Source organism: Ranitomeya variabilis, chromosome 6 (assembly GCF_051348905.1).
Source record: "Ranitomeya variabilis isolate aRanVar5 chromosome 6, aRanVar5.hap1, whole genome shotgun sequence".
NCBI lineage: Eukaryota > Metazoa > Chordata > Amphibia > Anura > Dendrobatidae > Ranitomeya > Ranitomeya variabilis.
In genome coordinates, this window is record NC_135237.1 from 317,537,730 (window position 1) to 317,550,520 (window position 12,791).

General features: G+C 41.6%; 1 protein-coding gene across 2 annotated transcripts in view; it reads right to left on the reverse strand.

Annotated features, from left to right (window-relative positions):
• PIGN (phosphatidylinositol glycan anchor biosynthesis class N) overlaps positions 1–12,791 on the reverse strand; it is a 477,253-nt gene that overhangs the window by 293,005 nt on the left and 171,457 nt on the right. For both annotated transcript variants that reach the window (XM_077269733.1, XM_077269734.1), the window contains exon 14: positions 4,606–4,788. In XM_077269733.1, the coding sequence (XP_077125848.1) occupies positions 4,606–4,788 (183 nt within the window). The remainder of the gene's footprint in view (positions 1–4,605; positions 4,789–12,791) is intronic.

Here is a 12,791-nt window from a genome sequence, read left to right on the forward strand (position 1 = left end):
AGAGATATCCTGGATCAAAACCTCTTCCAGAGTGCTCGGGACTTCAGACTTGGTCGAAGGTTCACCTTCCAACAAGACAATGACCCTGAGCACACAGCTAAAATAACAAAGGAGTGGCTTCAGAACAAGTCTGTGACTATTCTTGACTGGCCCAGCCAGAGCCCAGACCTAAACCCAACTGAGCATCTCTAGAGATACCTTAAAATGGCTGTCCACCAACGTTCACATCCAACCTGACGGAACTGGAGAGGACTTTCAAGGAAGAATGGCAGAAGATCCCCAAATCTAGGTGTGAAAAACTTGTTGCATCATTCCCAAGAAGACTCATAGCTGTACTAGCTCAAAAGGGTGCTTCTACTCAATACCGAGCAAAGGGTCTGAATACTTATGACCATGTAATATTTCAATTCAACAAAACCCAGCACTCAACTTTGTGGTGAGTAATTATAGAATTTATTGATCCCAATGCGTGATAAAGACGTTTCGGTCCCTACACGGGGCCTTCATCAGTAACTGAAAAATTGCATACAGAAATATACAATTTCACAACCAACATAAACAAAATAAAACAGCAAGGCAAAGGGAATAATAAGAAAAACAAAAGTATATACAAGCGAGTATCACAAAGCCATATTAGTAGTGGCAGAATTGCAGACAAGGATACATTTACTATAGAAAGCTGTAATAAATCATGGCACAACGCAACATATTTAGTATAGAACATACCGTACAGAGGGATGTGTGGTGAGAAGGACGGCTATGGAAGCCTGTGAGAGAAAGATGATGGTGGTATTTGAACGCCTATAAGTGAGTCAGAGTCGTGAAAAAAAGGGGGGTGGTGTGGTCTTACCTAGTAGCATGGATGTAACAGAGAAGCGAGGGTTACCACTTAAGGTAGGGACAAAGCCTGTATATGAGGTGTATTAGCAAGGATTAAAATATGGCGCACATTAATGCACATATATGTACTGTATTAGTTATGGCGCGTATAGAAGCCGGGTTGTGCATACCTGTGTCCTGCGGTATCGCGGTATCCACCGCTGTGGAGAGGACACGAGGGGATGGGCTTATTTATGCCGTGGTGTGGAAGATCCGGCCGGAATATGGTTTCCGGTTGCAGACGCAGATCGGGTTGTACTGCGCATGTGCGGAAGTGACGTCCCTATGGAACAGTATACGCGCCATAACTAATACAGTACATATATGTGCATTAATGTGCGCCATATTTTAATCCTTGCTAATACACCTCATATACAGGCTTTGTCCCTACCTTAAGTGGTAACCCTCGCTTCTCTGTTACATCCATGCTACACGCATTGGGATCAATAAATTCTATAATTACTCACCACAAAGTTGAGTGCTGGGTTTTGTTGAATTGATTACTACGGTTTGGGAACCTACCCATGCACCTTTTAGTTGCTGTGCACACGCTTTTCTGTTACATGTAATATTTCAGTCTTTCTTTTTTAATAAATATGCAAAAATTTCTACATTTCTGCTTTTTTTTTTATTCAAGATGGGGTGCAGAGTATACATTAATGAGAAAAAAAAATGATTTTTTTTTTTTAATTTACCAAATGGCTGCAATGAAACAAAGAGTGAAAAATTTAAAGGGGTCTGAATACTTTCCTTACCCGCTGTAGTTTCCAAGGTTATTCCTGCCCTGGATTCTTAACACCATGATTTGTTATAAAGGCCCTTGTCTTTAGAAGAGGACCTTCCGACCATTAAGCCAGACAAACCCTCCAAGGCTCCAGGACCTGATGGGTTACCCAGTCAATATTACAAAAAATTTGCACCTGCTATGACTCTTGGTCTCTTGTTTTTAACTATCCGCAGTCTAATAAATTGTTAAAATCTCATACATTAACATAATACCCAAATCCATTAAAGATCATTCAGACTGAGAAATTTACCAGCATATCTCTGATTGATAACAATCTATTAACTTTTTACTAAAATTCTGGCCACATGGTTGAATTCCTTTATAGCGAACTACATTCATTCTGATAAGGTGGGATTTATTCCTCAGACAAGAAACAGATAATGTCCGCCGAGCTTACAATGCTAATTCCCTCTTGAACTTAGATCGAAATGTGGTTCCCTATAGACAGGGTATGTTATTAAGTATAGATTTACGTGAGGGATTTGACTCGGTCTCATGGTCATATTAAAGGGAACCTGTCACCCCGTTTTTTCAGTATGAGATAAAAATACCGTTAAATAGGGCCTGAGCTTTGCTTTACAATAGGGTATTTTTTGTCCCCTGATTGCCCACCTATGCTGCCGAAATACCTTACAAAAGTCGCCATTTTCGCCTGTCAATCACGCTGGTCTGGTCAAAAGGGCGTGGTTAAATCGCTGTTTCTCCCCAACCTCTTGCTTATCTTCCGGGCGTTGGCGTAGTGGTTCGCGCATGCGCAGCAGCCGAATGCACTGCGCAACGGCCGAAAAAGAGCGCGATCTGTGCTATTCCCCTGGTTATCGGTGGGGGCGGCCATCTTCCTGAGGCCGCACGTGCGCAGATGGAGTGCTATGCTTCACGGGGCTTCAGGAAAATGGCCGCCGCGATCTCCATCTGCGCACGCGCGGCATCAAGCGGCCATTTTCCTGAAGTCCATCTCCAGAGATTTTGATGTTCCTTTGTCCATGGTTTACAAGATAATCAAGAAGTTTACAACCCACAGCACTGTAGCTAATCTCCTTAGACGTGGACAGCAGAGAAAAATTGATGAGGTCATTTTATTAGTATTTTTCATCTGTGCTGCCCTTGCCTTTATTATGAGGGACCTGCTGCTTCATGTTTGTGCATTTTTATGTGGATATGGTATTGCAAGTATGGCTGCGTTTTCTCTTTCAGTTATGTTTTTATTGATTTTTAGTCCCTTTTTCAGTTAGTTATTTTTGAATTTAGTGAAGGTACTTGCAAAATAATGAGGACCCTTGTGGTGGGTTGTGAACTTGTGTATTTTGGTCTTAATATCAACATTTATGAAAGGTTGCAAAGCAGGATAGTCCAGATGGTGGATAAGAAGCCGCAATCAAGTTCCAAAGAATTTCAAGCTGTCCTGCAGGCTCAGGGTGCATCAGTGTCAGGGGGAATTATATGTCGACATTTGAATGAAACATTACGCTTTGGTAGGAAACCTAGGAAGACACTGCTGTTGACACAGACATAAAGATAGACTGCAGTTTGCCAAAATGTACATGAGTAAGGCAAAATCCTTCTGGAAAAGCACCTTCTGGACATATGAGACCAAGATAGAGCTTTAAGGTAAAGCACATCATTCTAATGTTTACCAAAAATGCAATGAGGCCTACAAAGAAAAGAGCACAGACAAATATGGTGGGATTCAAAGACGTTTTGGGGTTGTTTTGCTGCCTCTGACACTGAGTGCCTTGACTGTGAGCAAGGCATCATGAAATCTGAAGATTACCAAAGGATTTTGTGTCACAATGTAGAGGCCAGTGTCAGAAAGTTTGATTTGCGTCCTAAGTCATGGGCCTCCCATCAGGACAATGATCCCAAACATACTTCAAGAATCACCTAGAAATGGATGGAAACAAAGTGTTGGAGAGTTCTGAAGTGACCAGCAATGAGTCTGAATCTAAATACCATTGAACACCTGGGGAGAGATCTTAAAATTGCTGTTGAGAGAAGGCACCCTTCAAATGTGAAAGACCTGGAGCAGTTTGCAAAAGAAGAGTGGTCCAAAATTCCATCTGAGAGGTGTAAGAAGCTGGTAGGTAGTTATAAGAAGCGATTGATTGCAGTTATTTGCTCCAAAGGGTATGCAACCAAGAGTTGTTGAGGTGCCAACAATTTTGTCCAGCCCATTTTTGTTTTTTTGTGTGTGTAAATAAGTCCAATTTGACTTTTTTCAGTTTTTTTTAATGTTGTTACAATACACACAAAGAAAATGAACGTGTAAAACAAAAAGTGTAATTGCAGTATGTATTCAAGAAAATGGCGCCGGAAAGCGCGTACTGCGCAGGCGCCGATTCCGGGAGACGGGGACATTTATGGGCCGAAATCAGGGGGCATGGGGACACTGTGGGGGTGGAAACTAAGTAATATGGGCGGGATTGTGACACAGAATTCGGCGCTAGCGCAGTCGGCACTTTAAGGCGCCATTTATTCTTGAATATGGACACTGTAGCTATAACCTAACGCTAGGAGCGTCGCGCTTGCGCTGTCTATAAAGGCTTCGAACAGAGTGACGCTCCCAGCGTTATATTATAGATATTTATATAATTTTTATTTATATACCACCTTTAATTCAATGGTGCTGAACATGAGAAGGGGTTACTGACTGATACAGAGGGGAGAGAACCCTGCCCCTGGAGGCTTACACTCTAAAGGATGGCGGGGAAGGAGACCGTAGGTTGGGAAGTTTACTGTATATATATATATATATATATATATATATATATATTTATTTATTTTAATCACTTAAATAGCATAACTAATTCCACAGTGTTTTATATATAGACTTCCACAACATCTACGAGTGCATATATTTTACACAAAACCATATTCACACAGGAATCATTGAACAAGAACTATAACTCTAGGAATATTTCTAGCGTACTAAATAAACTCACCCTATTATGATCTGAAGAATCCTGGGTTACACTGGAGGTAGCCTTCACAATTATTAAAATGATATTCAAAATCCAGCCATTAAACCCCATGACAACACTTGTGCCAAGGAACATTGAGTCATAGCTATGGTAGTAGGCAAGTCCTTTTAAAGATAAATCAATCAAAGTCCTGCAAAGATCCATCTAGATGAAAAAATAAGAAAAGCACTCAGGAGATGACAGGGGTAACAATTCCTAAAAGCCCAGAAGCAGTTATTTTATACATGTTCACCATGTCCAAATTTGTTTATAACAAAATCACTACTAAATCATCTTGTCACGATCCGTTTTTGGATTCGTGGCAGCTCTGGTTCCACTCTGTTTTAATAAATGTAGTTTTTTTTTCCTTTCAGGATCAGCAAGGGTTAATGTCAGTTTTTCCCCACTGGCAATCTGCTGTAACTGCAGAGTTGCTGGGTCAGCTGATGTGGGTGGTGACCACTCCCATCATCCTTTAAATAGTCACCTTATGCATCAGCTGACTGTTGGTGATAGTGTTTCTCTATGGAGACCAGCCATGCAGTTGCAGCTCTCTGTTGTTAGCTACTTCTGGTGTTTTGAGTCCTGTCTTTTTGTCATCTGCAGTGTGGAGCTTTTCAGCGGTGTCTGGAAGCTAAGTGTTGTGTTTTTTCCTTGTCCCTTTCGTGTTTGTCACTGTCTCCTGTGTGTTACTATCTGCAGTGGTGAGGCTAGCGCCCCCTGCCGGCCAATGCACTAGCCAGGGCAGTGCTAGGTGACAGCGAGGGATGAGGTTCCTGGCGGCGGTGGAGGGGGGGACCCACTTAGGGCATTAGGGGAGTGCAGGGACAGGCTCAGGTTTGAGCTCAGGTGGTGACCATCCCCCATTTTCCTTTCAGTAGGGCTTTCCTCTCCCCATTTCCATCTCATTGTGTGTGTGTTGCAACGTCCCCTGACTCACCCCCCTTCCCCCGTTGGGTCGTGTCACATTGTGACACATCTACTTCAAGCTGCTAAAACATTAATCCCTTGTCACTGGAAGAAAGTAGATATCCCTTCTATAGAAGAGTGGTTCACAGTGATAGCAGTTTCACACCGCAAGGAATCACTGGTAGCCCAAACCAAAGAAGTAATCAACGTCGTTGTTTCCACTGGTAATCCTTCTCTCTTCTCCCACCTATCGGAGTATTGTAAGATGGCTCAAGGAGCACCATTTTCCTTCACTTTACGCAATGATACATCTCTGACCTTTGGGTTGATCTGTCTTTTTCATCCTATGAGTATGCCACAGGTTGATTTTTGAATTGAGAAGTCGCCCTGATCTCCTTGGTCTATCTTGGCTCCTCTTCTCCTCTATACTTTTATAACTTTCGATTAACATTCAAATGAGCGAGAGTTATTGACAACCGTTATGTATCTTAGTTTTGTATTTGTTAAATAATCCGTTTTATGGTTTTGCATTTTCTCTTCTCTTGATTTAGAATTATTGTTTGCTAATGATTTTCCTTTATGAAAATTAATCGTAGAATTGAAAAAAATAAGTAGAGCATTATGTTACAATGCACAACTTACGACGGATATCCCATGACCAAGACTGAAGAGATCTTAAATCTTAGGCTAGTTTCACATTTGCGGACGAGGGCTTGCGGAGGGCTGCGTAGTTCCTCCGTTAAGCCCCGCCCACTGTCGCACCTCTTCCTTCAGCTTCGCCTATGTTGGCATGCGTCCTGCATACCCCATCTTTAACAATGGTACGAAGGCTATGCGGATGTATGCAGACGCCTCTGCATGCGTCGTTTTGACGCTGCGCCGACCACAACAAAATGCAACATCTGCATGGCCTGCATACCCAATGTTAAAGATAGGGTACACAGGATGCATGCCGATGTAGGCGGAGCTGAAGGAAGAGGTGCGGTATTGGGCGGGGCTAAACGGAAGAACTAGAGAAGCCCTCCGTAAAGCCCTCGTCCACAAATGTGAACCCATCCTTAGCAGATCTTTAAACTGATCTGAATAATTATCCTATGAGCACCAAACAGCTGGAATATCCATGGGATCAATGAGATAAAATAAGAGCAAAAACTATTCAATTTTGACCTGGTGACAGGTGCTCTTTAACCCCTTTAAAAGCTGCAGTCAACAGAGACTGTGGCAGCTAAGGAGTTTGACAGAAGGAGGGAGATTTTTATACTAACAACTCCACAGTAATATACTTGTGACCAAATATTCTCACCTGCATGCCACTATTAAGACAAAAAAATTATGTCATATAAAGAGTAGTGAAGTCTAAAGAAAAAGTCAGAAAAACAAACATACTTCCATTAAAAAATGATGACAAATTAATTAAACTCAAAACATTTTTTAACATTTCGTAAACCCAATTGCAAATATATATATTTATATGTATATGTATATATATGTATATATATATATATATATATATATATATACATATATATATATATATATATATATATATATATATATATATATATATATATATATATATATACACACACACACACACACACACACATACACCTGATATATACCTCCACCACAGCCCTAAACAACAAAAAAACACAGAAAAAGACAAATAAATTATCCTTAGACAAATAGACACCTACCGTATATACTCGAGTATAAGCCGAGATTTTCAGCCCAATTTTTAAGGCTAAAAGTGCCCCTCTCGGCTTATACTCGAGTCATTGTCCCAGGGCGTCGGCGGGGGTGGGGGAGCGGCAGTTGTCACATCATACTCACCTGCTCCCGGCGAGTCTCTGCATGTCTCTGCTTCTCCAGCGTCCGCAGCTCTTCCTGTGTTCAGCGGTCACATAGTACCGCTCATTAAAGTAATGAATATGAATGCGACTCCACTCCCATAGGTGTGGAGCCGCATATTCATTAGTTTAATGAGCGGTACCAGTGACCGCTGAACACCGAAACAAGCTGCCGGCGTAAGAGACCATCGCGGAGAAGCAGGGACCGCGCCGGGAAGTTGAGTATAAAGGGTGAGGGTGAGCCATACGCTGCTCCGTCTTCCATGTCCTCTGGCTGTGACGTTCAGGTCACAGGGCGCGATGACGTGTTTAGTGCGCACAGCGTGGAACGGGGGACAGGTGAATATTGCAAGTGCCAATGTCCCAGCCTGCTCAGGAAAAGAGGTATGTCTTTTTTTTTTTTTTTAATCGCAGCAGCATATGGGGCAAATGTTTCTATGGAGCATCTTATGGGGCCATAATCAACCTTAATGCAGCATTGTATGGGGCATATTTTTGTATGAAGCATCTTATGGGGCCATAAACAACCTTTGTGCAGCATTGAACGGAGCATATTTTTGTATGAAGCATCTTATGGGGCCCATCATAAACTTTATGGATCATTTTATGTGGCATATTTTATTATGGAGCATCTTATGGGGCCCATCATGAACTTTATGGAGCATTATATGGGGCATATTTTATTATGGAGCATCTTATGGGGCCCATCATGAATTTTATGGAGCATTATATGGGGCTCCTGATTCAATATGGATATTCAAAAACATTTAACCTACTGATGTCACAATTAATTTTACCTTTATTGGTATCTTTTTTTTTTTTTTTTTAAATTTACCAGTAGCTGCTGCATTTCCCACCCTAGGCTTATACTCGAGTCAATAAGTTTTCCCAGTTTTTTGTGGCAAAATTAGAGGTCACGGCTTATACTCAGTTCGGCTTATACTCGAGCATATACGGTAATTCAATTTGAAAAAAAATTTAAAGAACTGGAGTGTGGGAACACAAAAATGTTTTTTCGTTTACTATAATTTTTTTAGGCAAAAATACTGTAACACAAAAACTACGGTATATAAATATGGCATTGCCATAATTGCACTTGAACTATTGAACTTGAACTATTAGCATAGTGTTACTGCTGCCTGAAAACTTATGTAAGAAATAAAACAAACCCTGACCACAATCAAAACTAAAACATGCAACTTTGTGGAGAGAATAAATAAAATAAAGTAATGGCTCTTGGAATGAAAAAAAATAAAAAATTGTGGAGGGGGTGGGGGTTGTACATAAAAAAGCTAAAATTGGCCAATTGTTTAGGAGGGGGGGACAAGTACAAGCAGGTGTTATTACTAGTTTCAAACTTCAACAAAACAGCAAAAAGGGTCAAAAAACAAATTAACTTATAATTACGGTAACTACATAGAGACAAAATAATTCAGTGACCCATCATGTGCATATCTCTGGCCCTGGCATGTTTTCCTGAAGTCACTGGGCAGCAACTAGTTAAGCACAGGTTCAAATCTAATTTGATGTCATCAAATTATTTTTTTTCGGTATAAAATTCCCGAAGGAATGTTTTTGTAGTTAGCGGAAAGCATCCAAATATACATTCATATATTGACCAATTCTGTCTACAGGAAGGATACAGTAGCTGGTTGTGTTATCCTATTAAGTCAACTCTTCTTTCCCTTTCTATGTGGAGCAATTTGCATTTCCGTGAAAGCCCAGATAAGCAGCGCACAGCATAAGCCAGGCTCGAGAACTGTTTAAATAAATACTTTCATGGAAAATGGTAATCCGACTGGTGAAAAAAAAAATATCACAAATAACTATTTTTCCATTCCAAACCAGGAATAGGTGGTCATCTTTACAGATAAATATAGCCTCTCTAGGCACTGCTAGGACTAGTATGTCTCTTGGCAATGATCCCCATCAGCAAATATATGCTCATTATTAGGACTTACAGCACAATACCATTAATGTATGCCTTATCAGAAATAACGCAATGCTGGGCCACTGATATGGTGCCAGCATATCTAAAAGGCATCAGACTAGGGTGCTAAGGACCCACCCGTAATATTGACTCTGGGGGCCCACTGCTTAGCTGCATAAATATATAACATTACCCTCATTTACAAATTTGACTATAATCCTATACAATACAAATAAACTGGATGTTTTTTTTTTTTTTTAAGACGAGATACTATCAGGGGCGTAACTACGGCGGTAGCCACTGAGACTGGGTCCGGCGGGTGAGGGGCCCGCCGACATCAGCTTTGCATTTTACTATATGGAAGACTATGGATTGTGCATTATACAATATGGAGAACTATGAACTATGCATTATAATAAATGAAAGACTATGGATGTGTATTATATTATATGAAGGATATGGGCTGTGTATTACAACCAGGCAACCCCCACATGTACTTATGCTGGCTATCAGATGTAAATCATTCAGCTGCGGCAAGAAAAACAAAAACTCCGAGCACTAAAAAATACTCAGAGGACCCCCGAGCATGCTCGAGAAATCTCGAGTAACGAGTATACTCGCTCATCACTAGACAATTTCTCAAACTGCAGACTTTAATGTACTTGTCTTCTTGCTCAGTTGTGCAGTGGGGCCTCCCACTTCTCTTTCTACACTGGTTAGAGCCTGTTTGCGCTCTCCTGTGAAGGGAGCAGTACACACACCGTTGTAGGAAATCTTCAGTTTCTTGGCAATTTCTGGCATGGAATAGCCTTCATTTCTAAAAATAAGAATAGACTGTCGAGTTTCACATGAAAGTTCTTTTTTTTAATGTTAGCTTCATTGGAAAAAACTGTGCTTTTCTTTCAAAAGTAAGGACATTTTAAGTGACCCTAAACTTTTGAACAGTAGTGTACCCCTGCTATGTGGCCCAAGACTTCTATGTGCGTCCCTGGTGAGTATAATGGTTTAATTTGTTCTATACATCAAAGAATAGCGGCACGAGGGACATGTATACCAGAATGGAGGACATATACATGTGTATATAAAATCAGGATGGGGGAGGCCCCAGGCCAAATCTTGGACCAGTGTCAATAAGACTCTAGTTACGCCACTGGATACTGCCTTTGTCTATCTATAGTGAATTTTGCACAATACTGATCATATCCGGAGGTGGGGGTACACTAGGGCAATTCACTTGTTCTCTTTGGGCCAGTCCGAGCCTGTATCTATATACACTCACTGGCCACTTTATTAGGTACACCTGTCCAACTTCTTGTTAACACTTAATTTCTAATCAGCCAATCACATGGCGGCAACTCAGTGCATTTAGGCATGTAGACATGGTCAAGACAATCTCCTGCAGTTCAAACCGAGCATCAGTATGGGGAAGAAAGGTGATTTGAGTGCCTTTGAACGTGGCATGGTTGTTGGTGCCAGAAGGGCTGGTCTGAGTATTTCAGAAACTGCTGATCTACTGGGATTTTCACGCACAACCATCTCTAGGGTTTACAGAGAATGGTCCGAAAAAGAAAAAAAATCCAGTGAGCGGCAGTTCTGTGGGCGGAAATGCCTTGTTGATGCCAGAGGTCAGAGGAGAATGGGCAGACTGGTTCGAGCTGATAGAAAGGCAACAGTGACTCAAATCGCCACCCGTTACAACCAAGGTAGGCCTAAGAGCATCTCTGAACGCACAGTGCGTCGAACTTTGAGGCAGATGGGCTACAGCAGCAGAAGACCACACCGGGTACCACTCCTTTCAGCTAAGAACAGGAAACTGAGGCTACAATTTGTACAAGCTCATCGAAATTGGACAGTAGAAGATTGGAAAAACGTTGCTTGGTCTGATGAGTCTCGATTTCTGCTGCGACATTCGGATGGTAGGGTCAGAATTTGGCGTAAACAACATGAAAGCATGGATCCATCCTGCCTTGTATGGAGCATCTTTGGGATGTGCAGCCGACAAATCTGCGGCAACTGTGTGATGCCATCATGTCAATATGGACCAAAATCTCTGAGGAATGCTTCCAGCACCTTGTTGAATCTATGCCACGAAGAATTGAGGCAGTTCTGAAGGCAAAAGGGGGTCCAACCCGTTACTAGCATGGTGTACCTAATAAAGTGGCCGGTGAGTGTATGCACCACTAGGACTCTCCCATCGCATTCCGTTTTGTACCTGTTCTTCCAGAGTTGATGTGCTGCAGCAGAGTTTACAATAAATCATCCGGGTGAGACTATATACCCTAATTATCCTGGTTTATTAAAGGGAATCTGTCAGTAGGCTTTAACCACCTAATTTTGGAGCACTATAGAGACAAAGAACCTAATTCAGTCACTTACTGAGATGCTTGCTGTAGTTTTGATAAAATCACTTTTGGCAACGAGAGATTATCACAAGACTAGGGTTGAGCGAAACGGATCGGTCAATTTCACAAGTCGCCGACTTTTGGCAAAGTCGGGTTTCGTGAGACCCGATCCGATCCCAGCGTGGGATCGGCCATGCGGTCGGCGATCTTCGCGCCAAAGTCGCGTTTCGTATGACGCTTTAACCGCCATTTTTTCAGCCAATGAAGGAATGTGGGCAGCGTGATGACATAGGTCTTGTCTTGCTTTTTGCGGCGTCACAGGGGGTGGGGGTAGAAATGCCATCTTACCATTTTGGATGTAGCGATTTACACAGATCGAGGAATGTACTGATTTACACTGCGTCCGAGGAGAGAGAGAGAGAGAAAGAAAGAAAAAAAAAAACAAAACCTCATTGACTTGCATTGGGTTTCGTGTTTCGGTCGCCCCGACTTTTCACAATAATCGGCCGATTTCACACGATCCGACTTTCGAAAAAGTCGGGTTTCACGAAACCCGACTCGATCCTAAAAAAGCAAAAGTCGCTCAACCCTACACAAGACTACTAGTAAACCTGCGCCAGTTAGCCCTATATATCCATGAGCTCTGTATAACCCTGCTGTCACCACTGATTGACAGTTTTCTGTTATCACTGTGCATAGGCTGAAAGCTGCCAATCAGTGGTGTGGGCGGGGTTATACAGAGATCAGCATTTAGGGAACTGCTAGATCTGCTGCAGATAACAGACTAACTTTTATCAAGACTGTAGCACGCAGCTCAGTAAGTGATACATTGATGGAATCAAAGTATTTTCCCCGACATCGTGCTTAAACACCTTTAAGAAAGCCTAGAATTTTTACAAAGGTAATATTGATAAAATAATTTAAAAAAAAAAACTTAATTACAGTATTCTAACTAGATTATAAAATAATGCAGTCGAACCTCCATGGTCGTGCTGCACTCAGTTTGATCACTGTGGAAATACTGTATTCAGAACTTTTTTGCGGAAACAATAATAAAGTTTTAATCGACTATATAGAAATTGTCTCCATATACACACACATATCAGAGATTTTCTTTTTAGACTGTTTCTACCAAAT